This window comes from Telmatherina bonti, assembly GCF_933228915.1.
Source record: "Telmatherina bonti genome assembly, chromosome: 8".
Taxonomy (NCBI): Eukaryota; Metazoa; Chordata; class Actinopteri; order Atheriniformes; family Telmatherinidae; genus Telmatherina; species Telmatherina bonti.
Window position 1 is genome coordinate 32404215 of NC_136626.1, and position 22462 is coordinate 32426676.

At 40.3% G+C, this 22462-nt stretch overlaps 1 protein-coding gene across 3 annotated transcripts; it reads left to right on the forward strand.

The window, feature by feature from the left end:
- The first annotated feature begins 1266 nt into the window (after positions 1 to 1266).
- LOC306759091 (AP-1 complex subunit sigma-2) lies at positions 1267 to 21291 on the forward strand. 3 transcript variants are annotated; one of them, XM_079244591.1, is made up of 6 exons: positions 1267 to 1328; positions 2655 to 2833; positions 6299 to 6407; positions 6501 to 6638; positions 8418 to 8448; positions 20372 to 21291. In XM_079244591.1, the coding sequence occupies exons 2-6, from the start codon at positions 2655 to 2657 to the stop codon at positions 20464 to 20466; spliced, it is 552 nt and encodes a 183-aa protein (XP_079100717.1). In that variant the 5' UTR covers positions 1267 to 1328; the 3' UTR covers positions 20467 to 21291. The 3 variants fall into 3 exon arrangements, with proteins under 3 accessions (XP_079100717.1, XP_079100719.1, XP_079100718.1); XM_079244593.1 differs by lacking the exon at positions 8418 to 8448 and adding an exon at positions 9866 to 9952 and having other exon boundaries at positions 20372 to 20474; XM_079244592.1 differs by lacking the exon at positions 8418 to 8448.
- The last annotated feature ends 1171 nt before the right edge of the window (positions 21292 to 22462 follow it).

Here is a 22462-nt window from a genome sequence, read left to right on the forward strand (position 1 = left end):
CCTGTCCATTTAGCTGGTTAGTGAGGAAGCATGTCCACCAGCTGCATGTCTGTTTGACTTCCAGGGACAGGACTTCTTTTAGCTAAAGGAGGATGCAGGCAGGTGTAATTTGACCTGTTGCAGATGCCTTCACCGTGCCAAATAAAATGCAAACCTGTATGAGGCAATCAAAGTTTACCCATTTAATTTTCATCTTTTCATTCACCTTTCTGCCTTTTTCAGCTCACAATGTCATGGCTTACATTTCTGTACACGTTTTATTCTCTCACCATCTGATTTAAGCTGAAACTGTGAAATTAACTGTGAGGTTTCAGTGTATAAAACCTAAACTGTGCTTCTAGATTAAAAAATTTCATCGCTGACATCTGTCACAACACCGAGGGAGCCCTCTACAGAGTCCTGAAGGGAACCTTCATTTACTTTCAATATCTCATTTCCACGTGATCAAGCTGTCACGTCGGAGTCCTATGCCAGACACTGTTCTCTCTGACAACCCTTCAAGCTATTTTAAATGCTTCAGTGTTGCCTGTTGCACACAAAGCAGGGTCAGGCTTCAGAAATGATGTACATTTGTCTGAAAAGGAGCCACTGAAAGATCACTCATTCAGCTGTTTAGCGTTTGGTGCTGGAGCCAAATTTACCCAAAAGTAAGCAAAAGAGGTACAGTCCATATCCTGAACAAATCTTTGGGTTTATTAAATACTTAAAGGTGTAGATCAGAAACACTGACATATTTTTTCTCTAAATTTAAACGTTTTTTTTTTTCCCACTTGGCAGCCATTAAAATTGACTCTATTTAGTTTCTACTGAATATTTAAGGCACACATGAGAAATTGCCCAATTTCACCTCATTGGCATAAAAAGCAGCTCTGTGTTCATCCAAACAGGCCCCGGTGAAAGATAATAAAATTCATTATTCTTGTGTTTTTCTGATTTCTATTTAAGAGGCTTTGACTTGATGGACTTTATATTAATAATATGGACTATCAAAAAAAAAAAAGAAAAAAAACATTTTGATTTTTGGTGTGCCTTGTGATTTTTCAGTGAAACTGTCTCTGAAAAGGTTGAAAAACAGATTTAAGTCATGCTTGTCGTCAAGTTTTTATGGGGCGGGACTTTGTGATTTGATTGATGGCTAAATAAGCCAATAATCTTCAAGACATCCAATTAAAGCGTGGAGAAGGCGGGGATTACGGAAACATAGCAACCAATCATCAACGCCACGAGCGCCTCGCAGCCAATAAAAATCTCGGTTTAAACCGGTCGTGTTACAGGGTGGTACTGGGCAGCTCAGGGCTTTATTTGGGAATACAGTGTTGTAATTCAAGGTAAGTTTGTTTACTCGTTCAATATTTAAACATGCTTTATCTGCGCGTCGTATGGCGTATGTTAAACAAGCTCGGCAGTGGCAGAGCATGCAAATGCAAGCCGTTGAGTAACGTGTTACTGTGTGGCAGTATGATATTCTGCTTTTGGTCCAACTCGATGCTTATTATGAAAATAACAAGGAGAAAAATGAATGCAGTGTGATGTCATTTGTGGTTTAGGTTTGTATTAAATGTATTGTTTAGGCACGATTTGAACCTGAAGTACGCACGGTATGAACTTGTCAACCTATTAATATAATTTTCTGACTTTATTACAGTGATCGATGCATTTCTCACCATTTCGGGAGAAAGCTTGATTATTTTCAGACCCATCGCCCCTTTATTTGTCTATTTTCCTCCAGTTGTTGTCAAAACAACTTGCTTAATGTGGCTTAACTTATGAGATTAATGAGAAGTGCTGTGATTTGTACAGTTGTGCTCATATTTATTCATACCCTTTCATTAAAGAAGGGAAAAAAATCAGCTGCCTGTAAAATAAGCTGAAATTAACTGAAATAATAATTTAAAAAATTATGAAAATCATGACATTATTTTCTAATTCTAGTTCAACAGAAATATTTTTTTAAAAGAAACAAATAAGATAATGTATTACATATTACATCACTCATAAAGTAATATTTAGTTGAACAATCCTTCAATGTTTCCGCTCCAGTCAGGTGTTTTCTGTTCCTCTCAGTCAGACTTCTGCACCTGTTGACAGGTATTTTGTCCCACTGTTCAACAGAAAAGTGCTCTAATTTGTCCAGGACCAATTTGTTTGTTTTTTTTTCTTTCTTCAACTCAATTAAATGAAAGAACAGCCTCCAGTTATTTGAGTGACTGTTGTAAATTCAGCCTTTTCTTTAATGAAAGGGGATGAATACATATGAGCACAACTGTAAATATTTATTTATTCATTTTATTTTATGTTCAGTTTAATTTTACATTGTTATACATGAACAAATAGGCACAGATAGAAGGTTAAATCTTGTATAATCTGCCCCATAAAGCACCTTTCAAATAATAATAAGTTGAGTTGACTTAAATAAATTAGATTAACCCCCACCCTAACCATGTCACCACACACTACTTCAGTAAAGAAAAAAACAAACAAAACATTTGCCTTGTGTATCTGTAGATAGTCAATAAACTTACAATTGTGTATACAGTCTCATAATTCCATCCTTGTACATTTTTTTAATCTGAAAACACTTTGATTTGTTCATGTGATGCTTTGCTGCAGCCACCCACTCTTTCCTTCCGTCTTTTCTCCTCCATGCATTTCAGATGCAGTTCATGCTGCTGTTTAGTCGACAAGGCAAGCTCAGGCTTCAGAAATGGTACGTGCCTTTGTGTGATAAGGAGAAAAAGAAGATCACCAGAGAGTTGGTCCAGACGGTCCTGGCTCGGAAGCCCAAAATGTGCAGCTTTCTAGAGTGGAGAGACCTAAAAGTTGTATATAAGAGGTGAGTAATAATCGGACTAGTCTGTGACAAACATGTCTTCAGGTGATTAAAATATTGTAATTTTCTCCTGGACAGTTCATTGCATGGTACACTTAGGACGCCAGGAATGAGCTGCACTCAGACTACATTAATAGTGTTAATTTTTGCCTTATTATATCCGGTTGCCATGCCGACAAGCATGGCAAACTCTCCGCTGAACCTGGGTGACCCAGTTGGGACAGACAAAAACCATACTAGTGGTGCTGAGCCAGTTTGGTTTTATTACCTTTGACAATTAAACCATTAAAATGTATTAATAGTTTATTCCCACAAGTCACATGTTTTTTGCTTACAATAATGGAGGGATCTCTTATTGGATTATATTAAGGCAAAGCCATGAGGTGTCATTAAAAAGCGATTAGGCCTGCTGACTGAGTTGCAGAGTTAAGCACCTTTTTTTTTAACCCAGAGGAAAAAAAGACAAACAAACTGGGGTCAAATTTTTGCCCTGATTGAAATAAATCTGCAGAGTTGGAGTTATGAAGAGTAAGAACTTTGCTTTATGACTCGAACTGAAACATAACACTGATTCAGTGAAGCCATCTGCTTTATCTCATCACAAATCAAAAATCCAAATATTATGATTACATTTCTGCTGAATATGACGAAGAAAACTTTTATGTTTTGTTCTTAACTGGACCAAAATGCTGGGTGTGTAATCTGCCTCAGTTAGTTTAAAATATCCTTGTGTAGTTGGATCTATTGCTAGTGTTTTGCCTTACAATTTTCCTGTACTTTCAGAGAAATATAAATTAATTTTTATTCTGGATTAAATATTTAGTTTAAACCGAGTCTGTGTCGTCAAGCTGGCAAATGCAACATTAAGATGCGTACAGTTTAGAGAAAATTTCTGCAGTTTAGATGAGACGTGTTCGGTTGACCTGATCCTGAAAAGCTTGTTCTGCTCGTGGTGTGCCTTTACACGCATCGCACGTCTGCCTGAAACATTGAGACGTGCAGCGCTGGAAGCAACAGTCGGAAAAGATACTGGACTCTGCTGGAAGCAAACACAGCTGCAAGTGCACATTTATTACTGTTTCACTGGTTTCCACTTTCTCCCCATTTACAAAAAATTCTCAATCATAAAAAGGAAATGAAATATTTAAAATGAAAATAGGATTGCATGGTGGTGTGGCAAATAGGAAGTGCTGCTTCCTGTGCACCAAACAACTGATAAAGGTGTTTGGATGAACACCGAAACTTGTTTATATTTTATCAGGTATGTTTTACATCTAGTATTTTGGGTTTATTTATCTTTTTTTGGGAAAAATCTTCTACCTGGATGTTCCACTTATTATGCCAATAAGGAAAAAATGAAAGAAAAACACTAGGACAAAATTAATATCAAATAAATAAAATGAACAAAAATAGATCAAATAAATAAATATCTAAATCTATAAAAAAAAAAAAGGTAAATAAATAAATTAAAAAGACAAAAAGAAATGAAAGACCAGAGGCGGTTTGGCATCAAGGGGTTAATTATTATACATTCTTTCTGTTCCTTTTTATTCAGGAGTTTTATTTTTATTATGTTTGTATTTCTTGTAAAATAATGAAAAATGTGTAAATAAATACAAGACGTATTTGTATCACATTTCTCCCCAACACGCGTGTTTCCATGCAGGCTGATCGGAGCACAATCCGATCGGAACGACATGCTTTCCCCAAACCAAATCAGCCTGATAGCTCTGTTTACATGAAGCCATTTTATTCCATCTTTCCTTTTAATCTGAATACTGGTGTCCATGGAAACGCGGCATGCACATCCACATGAATGGGTCACAGTTAAAAACACTCCCTTACTTCCATGTTTCACATGCAGTGAAACGGCTTAACGAAGCTCTTTGTCTTCCAGAGTTTGGCTCAGCGTAGCCGTCATTAGCGCAGACAGTCGACCAGCATGAAGTGGACCGTGAATGCATCAAGAGTCCAGACTGGTTTCAGGCACCAGTCCCAGCAGAAATGAGGGGGGGGGGGGCTGCTATATTGTTTATCTTGAGATGTTGGTTAGTTGCACTATGCTGCCAGAAGTCTTTATTTATTTATTTATTTTGTTTTTATTTGATAGGGACAAGAATGCTCCATGAATGATGTCGCATACGGCAGCATTTTAGCCAAGGCTAATTTCCAATGCCCGTCCCTAAGACAGTATACACAGTTTACATTGCATTGGGAAAACTAAAAGTTACACATACAGTATGTGCCTTTAATATATACATACAAAATACAAATATGTATATATACGCCAAAATGTAAAATTAAATAAAACACATTCAAGTCTGTCAATAAAAATCAGTCCAGAATAAGAACATTGTCAATACATTTAGTCTAAACTACCGTTCACTCAGCCGTCCTAATAATTCAGGGGTTTTGGTCACTTCCAAGTCCACAGGTGTATAAACTCAAATCACCTGGACATCCAGACTGCCTCTACAAACACTGGTGAAAGAATGGGTCGCTCAGTGGACTCCACCATGGTACCATTATAGGATGCTACCTGTGCAACCCGAGTCATGAAATTCCCCCTCTGGTAAATCCTCCAGTCAGCTGTCATCAGTTTTATGACAAGCTGAGAACAGCAGCAGCTCAGTGGCAGCCATGTAAGATGACGACGCAGCTTGGCGGACGCTGAGGTGCGTAGTGCGCCGACTTTCAGTCACTACAGACCTCCAAACTTCATGCGGTCTGCAGCGTAACTCCGCTACAGAGCGCAGGCAGCTTGCTGGTTTGCTGGGTGGCGGTGGTGTGAACTGAAGCAACTCTGAATGTTTTAGTGTACCAAGAGATTTCAGACATTTCCGTGTTTCTAACCTTTGGGACGCCTCCATTCCTGCTCCAGCATGACTGCACAACAGGACAGGAAACGAGGTCCGTAAAGACATGATGAGCCAGTTTGGTGTGGGGAAACATGCCTGGTCTGCACTGGGTCCTGACATCAGCAGGACAGGACAGCTTTGGCTGAAGGTCTTCTCGTCCATCAGTGTCTGACCTCACAAATGTGCTTCGGGAGGAACGGTCAGAAATTCCTATAAACGCACTTCCAAACCTTTGTGGGAAGTTTTCCCGGGAAACCTGAAGCCGTTGTAACATCAAAGGGTCCGACGTCATATTAAACCCCATGGATTAAGAGCGGGATGTCACTTCACTTCACATGCATGTAAAGAGTGAATACTTTCAGCAGTATGGTGCATGTCCTGCATCTCATGCACCGTCCACTTCGCTCTGCAGCTGATCCCCTTCTTTATTAGCCAATCATCAGATGCTTAATGATTTGCCTTTGGGATTATCAGGGATAAAGAAGCATGGCAGAATGAGGCTTAACTGATTCAGCATCTGCCTTTTTTATATGAACAACCTGCATCTCACAGTAAACGGCTGCTGAGAAGATCCTGAGACGACAGTGTGTTTGGCTCTGTTGTGTTGCAGATACGCCAGCCTGTATTTCTGCTGTGCCATAGAGAACCAGGACAATGAGCTCATCACGCTGGAGATCATCCACAGATACGTCGAGCTGCTGGATAAATACTTCGGCAGTGTGCGTTTGTGCTTTCTAGATCATTCTGTAATATTTTACTGTAAGCTCAGACTCAAAGTGCTACAATGTGTTGGATGTTTTGTTTTCTCACAGGTTTGCGAGCTAGACATTATATTCAACTTTGAGAAGGCGTACTTTATTCTGGATGAATTCCTGCTGGGTGGGGAGGCTCAGGAGACGTCCAAGAAGAACGTTCTGAAGGCCATTGAGCAGGCCGACCTTCTACAGGAGGTAAGATGCATTAAGTTCAGTAGTTTTTCTGTATTTGTACACATGTTTAATACATGTTTAATACTTTTCATTCACTGCTGCGCCTCATAGGCTATTTTGAACTTTTAAAATATTTCTTCTCCATTTATTCTTTTTTAAATTATTTAAGTGAAAACTCTTGAAAATAGATGGAAATTCATCGCAAGTTTAATTTGATCCGTTTTTACAAAGATTAGAGGTGTTAAAACCCCTTTTGGCCGACTTCCATCCGCCGTCCATTTTAGTGTAAAGTTTGGCTCACCATGCGCTCGCCGTGGCGCGTCAGACGCATCCCAGAAGCAGGCTGTCAGGTCTCTCCGCTGATGCATCTGCACCTGAAGCAGCTGGTCACTTTGATTTCAAAATAAAAGCCCCAGAACAGATTTGCCATCGCTGATCTATGTAAATGTTACCAGTGAAACCAGATTAGAAGTCAACTGGTCACAGCTCCCAGTTTGCTTTGTTTTTGTCATCGTGGACAAACAATATGTTTGTCCTGCAAGTGGAGAATCCCAGGATTTTATTCAACACCACAGCAGACAGAAGGACAGCAGGAAGGAGAAGACACGAGATGTCAGCAGTTTTAGGAGAGTTTAACATAAATCCATTTGTTGTGAGTTTCAGTCGCGTGACGGAAAGCGATTGCGTGATACTTAAAACAACATGTGATGTTGCGGGTCAAGCTACGTGGACCGCACTCGTGTTCGCTCTGCTTGTGACACGCTTCCAGTGTGAGTTGACACGTGGTGGAGGTCGGAAAGAAACCTCCGCCTGGTCAGTCGCGGTGGAAATTGGCTGCTAGAAAAGTCCAGACGTTTTCAGACACAGACTCTCATCGCCACTCAGCTGGACGTGTGTTTGTGGAGAAACACACCCACTGACCAACATGTAGAAGCGTGTGTTTGTGTTTTACTACATAATGAGTATTAAAAAAAAGGAGCTTCCTGTGAACAAAGAGACCGCCGGTCTGTTTTCATGTGTCTTAAGGTTAAGCTTTGGTTTCAGGGAACATTAAAACTCTTTCAGACAGCCACCATTCTGGTGCCGGTTCTGGAGTCCTGGTACTCTGAACTGGCCTGGATTCATCCCAGCCAAACGTGGCAAGTCCTGGTCCAGAAAGTGAAAGTCCTGTCCGGCAGCTGTTCCGACCAAACCAGCTGAATTTAATGAGCAGAGTTTATTTACCAGGTAAACCAGCCTGTTAGTGAAAACGCCTGTTCTAAATGTACAGGTAGATCCAAAAACATGGCAGGACTTTTACTTTCTGGACCAGGAATCACCACCTCTGCTCCCAGCTCAACCAGAAAGAAAGTGGAAGGAAACACAAGTTATATCCTTGTCTGATTTAGAGAGGGTCACTTTGTTTGTTTGGCGGGGGGAGGAGGGGAGGAGGGGAGGGGGGTCACGTAGTTTTAAATAAATGCAAAAGTTATTGTAGTTTGTTGAAGTTTTCATCCCAAACTATCAAACAAACATGTGAAACTGAGAAGTTTGGATCTCCTTTCAGCAAATAAAACCTGCTGGTCTGGAGCTCAGTCAGGGTTTTATTGTTGCTCCTTTTTGTGTGTGATGTTGGTTTTTACTTTTTTTTTCTTTTTGTTTTTAAATCTTAATCTGTGTTGAATTTTATTGTTCTTAAATTCTACTGACAAATAGAAGACGGTTAAAGAAATTTTCTACATTGAATGTGACATTTCTGTTCTGTTGCTTCGTGTTTATGTCGACTCTGACCTGTTTATTCTTCCCTGTTGTGATTTGCAGAATATAGACTTTCAGACGCGTCTGTTTGCAGGTACAGTTTGTAAAAACTTACCGTAGTTTTTAGGTCCGTAGTTTTAGAACGGCTGTAGATTCTCCAACACAACGCTGAAGCAGGCGACAACACAGCAGCAACAACACGATGGTAGTGACCAGAGGTGGAAATTCCTGGTACAGAAAGTAAAAGTCCTGTCCGGCAGCTGCTCACCAAATGAGCTGAATTTAATAAAGCAGAGTTTATTTACCAGGTAAACCAGCCAGTTAGTGAAAACACCTGTTCTAAACGTACAGGTAGATCCAAAAACATGGCAGGACTTTTACTTTCTGGACCAGGAATCACCACCTCTGGTAGTAAACCAGGAATATTGACGTTGCTAATGTGTTTTCTCTGCCTCACACTGACCCCATTAGCACCCCTCATATCATGGATCTGTCCTTCCGAACACTAACTAGTGCTTTAGATTCTAGGCAGCATGTGAATGCATCACGCCAGTTGTCCTGTTCCCGTGTCCAGAGAGCTCCTCAGAGTTGTGACTCTGTGCTTGAGAGAGCTGCTGCAGGTTGTAGGAAGAGAGTCGAGCTCAAGTTGCAGCCCAGAAACAAAGTGTGATTGTCTGCCTGCTGAGACCACATGGACGCTTCTTTCCTTCCTTTGTGTTTCACATAAAGCTTCAGTAAACAGTAGTTTCTCTGTCAGGCTGTTTTTATTAAAAGCAAACATTTAAATGTTGTCATTTAAACAATAGAAGTCCAATGAGACTTTAATTTTTAAATTTATCAAACCGTGAGTCCTCCGTTAAATCCAGGAAAAGCTGCTTCTGACCTGATAGTGACTTTGTAAAGCATCCAGCTGATGGCTTTGCTGCATTTATTTGCCCATCAGTCAGTCAGGCGGCGCCCTGAAGGCCGCGGCTAATGACTTGTGTGAAGAGAAATCGGAGCACTCCTGACATCCATTACCGTCCAGCAGAGAGAAGTGATGCTGTTCGTAAAGCACCAGCTTTATGTACGATGAATTAACACAACATAAAGTTTGCTGCTCGTGACTGAGCATTTATCGAAGCGCAGGATCTCACAGATGGCGAATCTTTATCTCCACCCGACATTCTACATTCATCATGTGAGTGTGATGAGGTTCAGGTAAAATGAGGGCAGAAAGTTTACATGTGGGGTTTAAACGAACATAAAGACGTTTCAGGAAATCCTTCAGCTGCCAGCTTCGTAATGCCTCCCTACAAACTGTCAGCTCGTTTATTTCCAGTCAGACTGGAGAGAACTGGTTGTACTGGGGCTGTGAAAGGGTTTTTGACAGGTTTTTAGTGCTTAAACGTTTGCATATTAAGTGCATAGATGTTTTATGCAGAAAGAAGCAGGGCGCCAGAGGGCCAATCCATGCGTACTGGGAGGAAGAGGGGTAAAAAAGTCTCTGACTGGCTCAACTCTACTTCTAGAGCCAGGCTGAAGACTGGGGAAGTTTTCCAAATGAGAAGATCTTGTAAAGGTCCTCGACGGTATCCATGCCTCCATCCAGGCAGTTGGTAATTACTGGACTGGTGCAGTCAGTCAGTCAGCATGGCTTTCCAACTGCGTGCCATGATTTCTACCTGCATGCACCTCTGTGTCCAGCTGGGTGATGTTTCGGAGGAATGACATGATGCTGAGGGTCGACGCAGGCATGAAGTCAGACAGGCTCAGTCAGAGGCAGTCATTTCCAGTTTTTATTAAAGTTCTTCGTGGTTTCATGTTTGTTTGCTTATTTATTAATTGGATAAAATCAGACTGATCTGGTTTTTCTCATCAATGCATTCAGCAAAAAAAAAACAAAAACACGTTTATTGGACTGAAGTTTACACTCGAGCTGGAAAATTGCCGTCTGCAGAACTTTGCTGTGTGTGTCGAGACCAGCCGGACGTTCTAACAGCAAACATCACACTGGTTGCTTTTTTTTTTCCTTTCTTTTTTTTTAACTTGTTTGCTTTTTTATGAAACCACAAGATGATTATTTTTACTACAAAGATCTCTTATAGAAGACAGTAAATTGTTTATTTTCATATTTTACTCCACATATTAAAGGAGAACATCCAACTCAAACAGTGCTGACGTTAATTCCTGCAAATCTACCAGCTCTCCTCCTAAATCCGGTTTGGTCTGACAGAAATCACAAACCTCCAGCGTGAAAAACCGTAATCTGTTAAACGGACGGACGGACGGACGGACGCTACAGGGAAAAAACATCAGCAGCTTTACTGGACAAATGAATCCTGTTCAGAAATTAAAACCAAATCAAGAATCTGATGGCGATTAAGGTTCTCCTCATCATCTGGAAGTCCAGGAGAAACGATCTTCTCGCCTTCAGTTCGGATGTTTCAACAAAAAGATCAATTCTAGTTTTGATTCCCACAGAAACAGACTCATATTTCCTTCTAAATGCAGCGATGGAAGGACTGGGATCAGGTCTATCTGCCAAACTTTGTTAGAGAATAACAGTCCGATCCTCTGCATGTGCTGTTTAACGCACACACACTCACACACACACACACGGTGCTTAATACTGCAGATTCCCATTCAGACGGTGTGGAAGCCTGATATTAAATCTGCTGCAAAACCTTTTTAACAAACAGGTTCCGGTTATTTCTGCAGGATGGTGGATGAATTTATTCTGCACTGCTCGCCACACTGAGGCTTCACAGACTGTGTGTGTGTGTGTGTTTGCCAAATCTGCCTTCTATCAGAAACACAAGGAGCTTCATGAAAAGGAGATGAAAGCTGTGATGTGTTGAGAAACTAAAATCCACTTTATTCTGCTTGCTAAACTTTTATCTCATTGTTTTCTTTTTTATTTTCTTTAATTTCTTTGTTGGGGTTGACACCATCAAATTGAAGATTTTTGGCCATTAAACCCAGTAAAAATCTCTTTTCTCCTTTGTTTGGCTCTGGTAAAATAAAGTTTAAACAAACCATCATCTGTTAAATGAATAATTATCTGCTGAAAGTTGCAGTTTGCTGCCAGCTTTTCTGGAAACAGGATTTTAATGTAAAAATTCTGTTTTACAGGATTTAAAATTTTAATTTAACATTAATTTTTTTAAATTAAAATTAAACTAATTAATTAAAATTTAATTAAATACATAATTAAATAAAATTTTTAATAAAAATTAATTTAAAAAATTTCGAATTTAAATTTTTTTATTTGATTTTTTTTTTTTTTAATTAAAATTTTAATCCAAAATTTTAATGTGGAAAAAAAAATGTAAAAAATTTTAATGTATTTTAAAAAGGATTTTGATGTCCTGAGTGCGTTCAGGACCCCTCCAGCTGCAGGACTGGACATGTATTCCCCAGTTTGGCCAGTTTAGCTATGTAGACGTATACAAACAGTCGAGCTCCATCACATAAACAAGTCCAACATATTCAGCTCTTACTCTTCCTAAATGATCCTTTTAATCCATTTATTTCTTGGTTTCATCTTTTCATGGGTTATTAAATTTACAGGAAACCTAAAAACCAAATGAATCAGCATCTTTTCTGTTGTGTGTGGAAAGTCAGAAGTGAGTGAAAATGCCGGTAAGTGGCTCTGAGAGGAACAATTTACTCCCTTCTGTCTTCTGAGAGCAATTTATTAATCAGGCTGCTCGGCTGGAGCTTTGTGAGCGCCACAGTGTCATCATGGAGCCGCACCAGATAAACAGAATGGTTATTGTGTCTGAGGGAAAGCTGTTGTGTTCCCATCACAGGAGAATTATGTGGTGGAAATGATAGAGGGGGGTGGGGGGGGTGGTTGGAAACAGCATCAGTAAGCACAAAGTGCTCTAATTACACAGAAAACATTCCTCAGAGGATTTAGTAGAAGCTGTTTTCATAATGAAACATTTCTCTTGAGCTGGTTGTTCCTCTGGTGCCAGAAAGCAGCTCTTCCTCATGAAGACTTGCAGCCGTTTCTCTCCGCAGCGGAGACATCAGAGACATTAAAGAGTGGCGATGTCCCTACGAGCGGGGCGCCGTCGCAGAGGCAATGCCCTGTAAAGCTCTGTGAGCGCGTACTGCTGCCGTCCGGCGGTGCTTCCTTGTGTTTGTGCTTATGGAAATGTCTGCCTCACAGGTGTGATGGTCCCAAATATGGCCTCAGAGTCCTCTGGTCTTTTCCAGAATTAGGCCCACCAAGGTGAATACTTTGTGTTCATGGATTTAGGTAGTCTGTACCAGTAGAGCCCTGTAGTCCCAGTTACTGTGTGTATCTAACGTGTGTGTGTGTGTGTGTGTGTGTGTGTGTGTGTGTGTGTGTGTGTGTGTGTGTGTGTGTGTGTGTGTGTGTGTGTGTAGCCACGTTCCTGCTCGTCGGGACGGTTATCACAGTCCAGTTCCTGGTCTCCACTTGATAGTCTGTTCAGTTGATAATCCACACTTGTCCCAGTTTGTTTTTGTCATCTGTGTGTGTGTGTTATCTCTCTGACACTTCCAGGTGTTTTACATGAAGACGTTCCTGTAGTTAAATAAAACTGACTGCTGATAAACAGGTTTATATTCTTCTATTAGAAATGAGCGTAAGACATAAACTAGTCCGTACGCTGCGGTGCTTGTTTGTTTTTTCTTTTCTTAAATCAGGGGTGTCAAACTCCGGTCCTCGCGGGCCGCTATCCGGCAGGTTTTTCTTGGTTCTCTCCACCAACACAGCTGCTTCAAATCAGATGGCTCCAGCAGCTTCTCGTCAACCTGTTTATGAATTTTGGTCAGGTGTGTTGGAGCCTGGAGACAACAGAAACCTGCAGGATAGCGGCTCTGGAGAACTAGAGTTTGACCTGTGTATTAAATAAACCTTTTAATGCTCCGTGTCGTATTTAACATGTCGTTTCTGAGACTTATTGCATCACTTATTGTAAAAAAATTTCTCAAAGTCCATGTCTTCTTTCCATCTGGTACTGGTTCTGATGCCTTCTGCAGTACAAAAACATATATACAACTTATTTTTATACTTTATTTGGCTTTTTATCATCATATTAAAGGGGTGCTATTTTGGTATTTCAAGTTTTCTGAGCTTTCTACAGTGTTGCAGTGTTGAATCCTCATCAGACATGTGAACGGCACTGTTTTTTATCACCTAAACGCAGGTTTGAGTTTGAGTTCCAGCACTGTCTCCGTTCGGTTTCCATGGCGACGAAATTTATGTTTTACGACGTTTTAGAGAGTTTTTTCTACTTGGAAATCCTTGTGACGTCCCGGGGGATAAGGTTTGGTGATTGGTTACCTTCTACTGGTTAACAAGGACATGTACAAATACATCAGGCGGGTGGAAAACGTGGGATAAAGTTATTTCCAACGATGGCTGGTGAGTTTACCAAAGAGAGACATCCTGCTGCATTCGTTGCCGTGGGTTGCTGTTTTCCACTTCGTTTTCAGGCTCTGATTCAGGTTCCAACATGTAGGGCTGGATGCTATGTGTTGACATTGTATTTTGTTTTTTTATTGAGTTCATATTAGCCTAATCCTTCTGTTTATGAGATGTTACAATGACGGCGAAAACAGGTGCGGTGCGCGCTCCCGATGTAGTGCGGTGGCGGGAGGCGGGGCTTAATGCGGAAGAGTCTCAATCCACTCGTTTTGCCCACAGGCTGATCTGACAGCCTACGGTGAAGGTCGGTCTGACGTAAATAAAGCCATTTGTGACAATAATTCGATCAATCCCAGCTCTTCTGGTCTCAGAAAAAAAAAAAAATTAGCCTGAAATACACATAATAGTTCCACTTTAAAGACTTCAGGTTGAGGAAATAAGATTATTATTTGGACCAGAAAGTAAAATGATGTCTGTTGCCGGCTGCTTTGTTTGTCCTGCATGTCCTGGAGATGAAGAGTGTGTGAATCCATGTGGCCTTGTTCTCTAAGCTGTGTGCCTTTCTCTCCCTCAGCCCCGTCATGAGTACTTTAATGTGCCTGTGTACTGATTGGCTGCCATCGCTGCTGCTGCCGCTGCCGCCGCCGCTGCTTTCCACCCTGCATGCTGAGCTCCTCAGTGCCTGGCACCTTTTTTTTTTTTTTCTGCCCTCTGAGCACCTGATATTGTCGCTGGTCTGGCAGTGTAACAATACTCCGTTTCATACATGTCAGCCATGACACGATGCGGTCCAGTAAAACCAGCACAGACGAGAGGAAGTGACAACATTCAGGTTGGATTTGGCTGATTTTCTGACGTCAGAACAAACAGCTCAGTGTCCTGTCAGACACATCTCACCTTTAAGCTGACAGAGATGACAACGTGACGTATTGTGACGTATTGTTTACATGGCTGTCATCTGTGTTGCCATTTCAGCGGCTGAACATCTTTGTGTCCCGTAAAGCAGCAGGTTTGCATCATGTGTCGTCGTGAGCCACAATGGGAAGTTTTAAACTTTTCCACGTTAATCAGACTTCTTCATGAGGGAGCTTTCAGCTCAATTTAGCCAATAAATATGAATTTATTGCATTTATTTCTATTGTTTTTAACAAGTTAACTAATGTGTGACATCAGGCTTTACCTTCGGATCAGGATGACACATGATCGGAGACCTTTTTTTTTTTTTTTTTTTTTTTTTTTTTTTTCCCTTTAGATTGAACACATTAGATTCGTATAATCTGTTTTATTATATGTCCATCTGGTCTTCAGCCTCTCTGTTTGGGGAAACTCTCCCCACTCTGTCGCAGAGGCTGTGGTACACATGCACCAGGAGTCTGTGTTTATGCATTCATTCATTTTCTGTACTGCTCAGTCCGCTCCAGGGTTGTAGGGAAGCTGGAGCCAATCCCAGCAGTCCTCAGGCGAGAGGTGGACGCACCCTGGACGGGTTGCCAGTTCAGTGTTTGTGTGTTTTACATGTAAATTTAAAAAAAGATTAGGTTAATATGATGAGACGTGCTCTGCGGTGCGTGAACACAGACTCCAGGAAGTGAATGCAACACAAGTCACATGTCATCGTTTCCTTTGACTCTTTTTAAGTTTCTTCTGTATCGTCTGACTTAGTATAACTTCAGTTTTGACTTCTTGGTAGGATTTCTGGTTATAAGTGTTATTTACTGATACTTAGCTAAAGTTGTCGCTTTACATTTTTAAAAAATATACTTGTGATGGAAAACTCTGGAGGTAAGTGTTGAAAGAGGAATCATGTGGAAATCATTTTGCACTTTGTTCTGATGAAACAAAGGCATCACTTTGTCAGCCATATGTTGATAAAAGACATGTAAAATCTAAAAATTTCATTTCCAAGTTATTTATTTTTCCTAAATAAAGACAGACTTTATATTCTGATAATGCACTTAATCATCTTCTGTATGATCTGTTGTTCATCAGTCCCGGCTGCATCGCTGGACCATCATGATGCACTTAACAATGTAAACTATAAATAAATAAATGATTCTTTAAATGTTTTCCTTTTTATAAAGTGTTTTTTTTTTTTACTCTGAGTTTATGTAGTTTTCCTGCCATGCAAGGACTTCTGTGTCTCTTTGGAGTAAGTCTATGAAAAGGCTTGGTGATCATAGGATTTTGTTTTTCTTTTCACACAAAGATAAAAAAATAAAAAAAAATTAATAACTAGAAACTTGTGTAGAAATGTGTTTTTGTTGTCTTGGTATGAGGAAACATTTCTGTCTCGCTGATCTGACTCAACTCCTCTCTTTACCTTTGTGCTGAACGTTGTGTTAGGATGCCAAAGTAAGTGCTTCTTCTCTCTGCCATGAGCCAGAAATGCATGACTGAGCATCAGATAGCCTGAAAATTCCCCACCACACACTGATTCCTGTTATGGTGAACAATTAAACCCAGTTTCTTTTATTATCTATAAAACTATGAACACCAGGCGGTTCAGGAGAAATGGAAAAAAGCCGTTGCGTTAACTCGTCACTGTTTAACTGGTGATTATTCTAACGGAGGGGGAGCTGCGTGAGTGCTAAATGAGGAAGAGATGACATTTAAAGATGGCAGCATGAATGGCTGAGGATATGACTCAGACAGCAGAATATTTCAGCTGGATGAGGTCTGAGGAAAAACACCAGCAAGTGAAAACTAATGCGTTTCAGAATCATTTTATGGAACACTTCTTATCATCACTGGGCTTTCTGTCTTCGCTGTGGCCTGAAAAAACCATTAAGTTCACACTCAGGGGAGTTCCTTTTCCTTCATACTGATCCTAAACACAGAAGCTTTGTTTTTATAAAGCATAGAAGGCATAAAACAAACAGAATAAGGCTCACAAAAAAGAGGCTATGATTTTCTTTGCAGCTGCAGAATATAAATTAATGCAGAACTTACATGCTGAGCAACAGGGCCGGATTAAAAGTGCAGAGGCCCCGGGGCCCAGAGTGTTCCAGGGCCCCCTTTCCCACCGCAACATTGTGAAAATTGTGAATGGTACACTGTGAAACAACATTTCTAACATCTCTCAGCCAGTGGTACCAATGGAAATACACTAGACACCGTGGTGTAACTGACTTTTAAATACATTTTGTTTCATGTCCAAACCATAGACCGTATAAGAAAGATGGACGGAGCCTTCAGCGGTTAAAAGTGAAGCCTATGCGGAAGTGCATAAAACTGCAGTTCCCCCTTCATCCACTAGGGGCTGCAAAACAGAGCAAATCCCCATAGACTCCCATGTTAAAAAGACCAACTTCACGGCAGAAATAATCATGTTTACAGCCTGGTTCAAAAATCCATTTTAGCTTTAATAGGTCAGGTTTACCTTCATGACAACTGTGGGGGGGAGTGAATTTTTTTCTAATTCGCCCGTTTAAAAGTAATTTAATCTCGAAGTTCGGCATATTTAGGGGTGTGTCCTTTTGATTGACAAGTACCCGATCTCCGGCTTCAAGTTGGAAGAACGTAGAACAATCGCGGTTTTTAGCCGGTTAACAACGTGACTTAGCTTTAGCCCGCTTACCTCTGTTAGCTGGTTAGCTCCCATTATCTCTGGGTTTGCTTGGTTAGCTCTTAGCTTCAGAAAGGTTGGAGTTCACTCGATGTCAATCATCCACCATGATGCTCACAGCCCCCCTCTTAGCTCCACCTCTTTGCCCATATTTGTATTTTCCGGTCGAGACGACCATGCCTCTGCCAAGATGGCGATGGTAGGAACCGCCCACCAAGCTTCAATTCAGCTCTTCAAAAACCTATGAGTGACGTCACGGAAGCTACGTCCATCTCTATACACAGTCTATGGTCCAAAACTGCTGGTGTCTGCCCTACGTGGGCCCCAAGTGAGCGTGGGCCCCTGGGCCTGTGCCCATAATGCTCATTGAATAATCCGGCCTTGCTGAGCAAAGAAAAAAGAAGAATTACGGTGTTTGTCCAACGAAATGAGACTTAAAATACCTGTAAACATGGTGGCATAACAGGAAGTAATAAGAGAAGTAAAAAGATAACTTTAGGAAGTCTCATTGAGATTAGAAATCTCTTTCGAAGCAGGACCTGACCGAGGTCGCTGCCATACTAAACCAACTTTCCGCAACATGTATGAAACACAAGTGAATATACAGACTGCTGTTCATGCAGCATCCCTCCTTCACTGCGTCTTACTTATGACCATCATATAATGATATGAGTGAGTCTTTTGGAGATGATTTCATGGCCATGCAGCTGGAAAAGTCTTGTCTAAATGTGTGAAACATTTAGGAGCAGCCAGATGGAAACTACTAGAGCTGAGAGACAGGAGGCTACAGAGACATTCTGGTGGTTTACCAAGCAAAGTTTTACAGATCAACACATATCAGTGTTGTCGTCTATGAATGTGTCCAGAGGACACCTTTTCAATCCATGTACACAGTCTTAGACTGTTGGAGTTTTGTAAACAAGCTGACGATAAAATCATAAACTTTGTTTTTCAGGTATTTAAACCCCATTTTTGGCCTTTTTAAAGTTTTTGTTAAAATGAAAGTTTTTATATATTTCCTCAGCTGCAGAGAGAGCAGACGTATGAAGGACAGTATCATCAGCATACAAAGAAGTCTGCATGAATGACTTTATACAGTATGTCATTCATTCATCATCCTAACCGCCTAATCCAATGAAGGGTTGTGAGGCAGCTGGAGCCTATCCCAGCAGTCTTTGGCCAAAAGGCAGGGTACACCCTGGACAGCTCGCCAGTCCATCGCAGGGCCACACAGAGACAAACAACCACTCACTCCTATGGGAAATTTAGGGTAACCTAACATGCATGTCTTTGGATGGTGGGAGGAAGCCAGAGTACCTGGAGAGAACCCACACATACACAGGAAGAACATGCAAACCAACCAAGGATTGAACCACCTTCTTGCTGTAAGGCCACAGTGCTAACCACTATTCCACCGTGCAGCCCGACAGTATGTCATATAAAAGGAAAACAAAAAAAGCTGGAGGGGGGATGGTTGTAAGGGAACCCTTGGTCCACCTCTGGATAATCTAGTCTGTGTGCCTCCGCTTGCATACAGACATCATGAAGGACAGCAGGTTTATAATATGAATAAAACATGAAAGTGTGTAGTTCATACACACACAATCGTAAAGCTTTCCAGTTTGCAACCTGTTAAGCTGTTTATCAACCAGATGGAAATGGCCAAAACCAACGAACCACAGGGCTCACATTACCAGCCGCTGTACAGCAGTGGTCCTGCGATGGACTGGCGAGCTGTCCAGGGTGTACCCCGCCTTTTGCCAAAAAGACTGCTGGGATGGGTTCCAGCTTCCCCGCAACCCTTCATCGGACTAAGCGGTCAGGATGACGAATGAATGAATGTACAGGAGTTGGACGTGATTCAGCTAATAAATGAATCCTCTCTGGTTGTGTACAGGATCTAGTCCAGTTAGCAAGGCTTAAAGGAATGAGTCCATCTATTAGAGTTTAATCTGAAGGGAGGTGTGTTGACTTGACATGAATTTCAAATATGTGGATTGCATTTTTAATGTCTTAGTTTTTCATTTTACATTAGAAAAAAATATCTTACGGTTAGAGAAGTGGAAAATCTGCAGCTTTATTTACACATCACCAGTTTACAGCACGAGATACTGGACTGGAATCTACTCTCCTGCCCCGTCACACACCCCTAACAGCCAGGATGCAAACAGGAATATTCATCAAGTCATTATTTACCAGGCTCATTCTTTATTCCATCAGAGGTCATATCTACAGTTGTGCTCATATGTATTCATCCCCTTTCATTAAAGAAAAGGCTGAATTTACAACAGTCACTCAAATAACTGGAGACTTAAAAAAGGAACAAGAACTAAAAATTAGCAAAAATATAATTTAGTAATAGAAGACACTGTTTTTTTATTTAATTGAGTTGAAGAAAGACAAAAAAACAAAAAAACAAACAAATTGGTCCTGGACAAATTAGAGCACTTTTCTGTTGAACAGTGGGAAAAAATACCTGTCAACAGGTGCAGAAGTCTGACTGAGAGGAACAGAAAACACCTGACTGTAGCGGAAACATTAAAGGATCATTCAACTAATTATTAGTTTATCAGTGATGGAATATTTAATAAATTATATTATTTGTTTGCTTTTAAAAAAAAAATCTATTGAACCAGAATTAGAAAATAATGTAATAATTTTCATAAAATTTTTATTTATTGTTACCTTCGTTAATTTCAGCTAATTTTACAGGCAGCTGTTTTTTCTTCTTTAATGAAAGGGTATGAATAAATATGAGCACAACTGTACACATGTTCATGTAAGTGTGGATTATTTGAAATAAAATCACCAGAAACCAACAAAGATCCCTGAATAGTTTGCATTTGCATGCTTTCATAAAATTCTATGTAAATACCAAACATGTGGTATTGGACATGCTTTAGGGTCCTCCGTTCCACTGATGCTCATGCAGATGGAGAATATGTCAAAAGATTAAAAAATGTTTAGAAAGACAATAAAACTGACTGTAGGCTTGGAAACAATGAAGATTTGAAATAATTAAAAGTGTTTGTAGTCAGCTGTGGTTCCTCTGTCCCCCCCCCACAGGAAGCAGAGACCCCTCGCAGCGTACTGGAGGAAATCGGACTCACATAAACCCCGTCTGCTGGCCTCAGACCACTTCACCTGCTGTGTGTAGCTGAAACCTCCAGTTACACGTTCAGAAACTCAATCACACACACACTGGCATGGTTTTCCTGAGACACTGATCACACACAAACACACACACACACACAGCTGAGCATGATTTCCAGTTTTTCTTCTGCTTCTTAGACAATGTAGCACTTTTCATGCTTGTAAGTGATTTGCTCAACGTGTGACTGAGACAGAAATGAAACAGTTCAGGACTGGCGAGGAACCGGAGCTGATCGCTGTTTCCTGGAATAAAGGTGGAGCTGGAGTCAGATAAAACACACAGAGCAACATCACAAAGGCATGTTAAACGTATTATTACATGAACAGAGCCAAAGAGTGACGTTTCATCTCAGCAACATTGTGATTTCTGGTTTACAGAGAATATCTTATTAAAATAAACTCACCGTGTTGTAATAAACCACTGCAGTTACAAGCTGCGCTGCATCCTGACTGTTTACGTTTTACTTCCTAACTGCTCATCCTGATTAATGATGAAAGCCTTAAAGAATATTTAACTGTGTTATTATTGTGTGTATTAATGACAGAGCTATGTAGCAAGAAAACACACTGCCATGTTTTTGTACGTGAAATTTTTTGAAAACCTATCTTTTTATGTTTTCTTTAAAACATCCTCAAATAATATGAATATAAATTTTATATAAATATTTCATATATTTCAGTAAATGTAAGTGTACATTCATAAACTGAATTTAAATTTAGATTTACAGCATTTTATTCCTCCTAAAATCCCACTTTCTGATGTGAAATAAACCCGACCCGTTCAAGCCAAATCTTCTCCGTCAGTCAGTGTCGCCTTGACAACGGTTGGGGTGTAGTACAGATGTGCAAAACAATTACCATTGTTTAGCATGGTTAAAGTTTAATAAACTAAACACAAATGACAAAATGCTGTATTTCATGTGTTTTCTTAACCAAAAAGTGTTTGCAGTGGTTAGGGAGTACTTGGCTGAAAAAATATTTCACTCTGTTGCAAAAAGGTTTAGAACCGCTGCTCGACATGATCTCCCAACAAAACAACAAATCAGGTGATGTGAATGAGACGGATGCAGGAAAACAAACAACTGGTTCTTTTAATGTTGAATAAAAACGATGCTTCATACAGATCACTGCAGTCAGCGTGACTGGAAAAATAGATCAGTCGTTTCAGAGTGAAGTCTGCTTGTTTGAAATACATTAAATTCCCATCGACAGAGAAGAAGACAGAAACAGACTCGTTTACAGCCTGTTGATTCACTGCGCTCGAGTCTGACTTTAACACACCACAACAATTAAAGACGAGTATCAAACATGGATTATTATGTACAAATATAAAAGAATTAGACAAACAGTTGCTCAGCCTGTCATATAATAACCTTTACAGAACAACACAGCATACAAGTTGCATAAAATCCTCCTGAAAATATCACAGAGAGATCAGCTAAATTTCTTTATGTCACATTAGGCCTGTCACAGTAACAAATCTTGCCATGCGATTAATTGTCTCAGAAATGATTGCAATAGACAATATTATTGCGCTAAGTGATTATTGTTGTTATTTTGAGACCATTTTAAACTAAAATAACAATAATGCCATAATAATGAAAGTACACCCTTTCAAAGATCAACATACTTTAATTTCTAAAGAACATTTAGCTCGATGTGCAGACTAGTTTATGCTGATCCAGTCCCCGGTCTGCTAAAACAGATCATACCCTGGAGTTTTGGCAACGTGGTGATCTGGAACATGTGGTCTCTAAACACCATGTAACACAGTTACTTAGTCTATGGTAAAGCTCATATAAGGGGACATGTTTGGACTGGACCAGAGGTGGAATGGTAAAAATGAATGTTTTAAGCACCTTCAGTATATCATTTTTCATGTCACTGTAAGGCGCTTAAAATTGCCGTTTGTAACATGTTCATCCAGGCGACTCATACTGGCTGAAAAATGTTTGCAACATTTTTCAAAATGTCACATTTTTAACAATATTAAAGGACTGCATT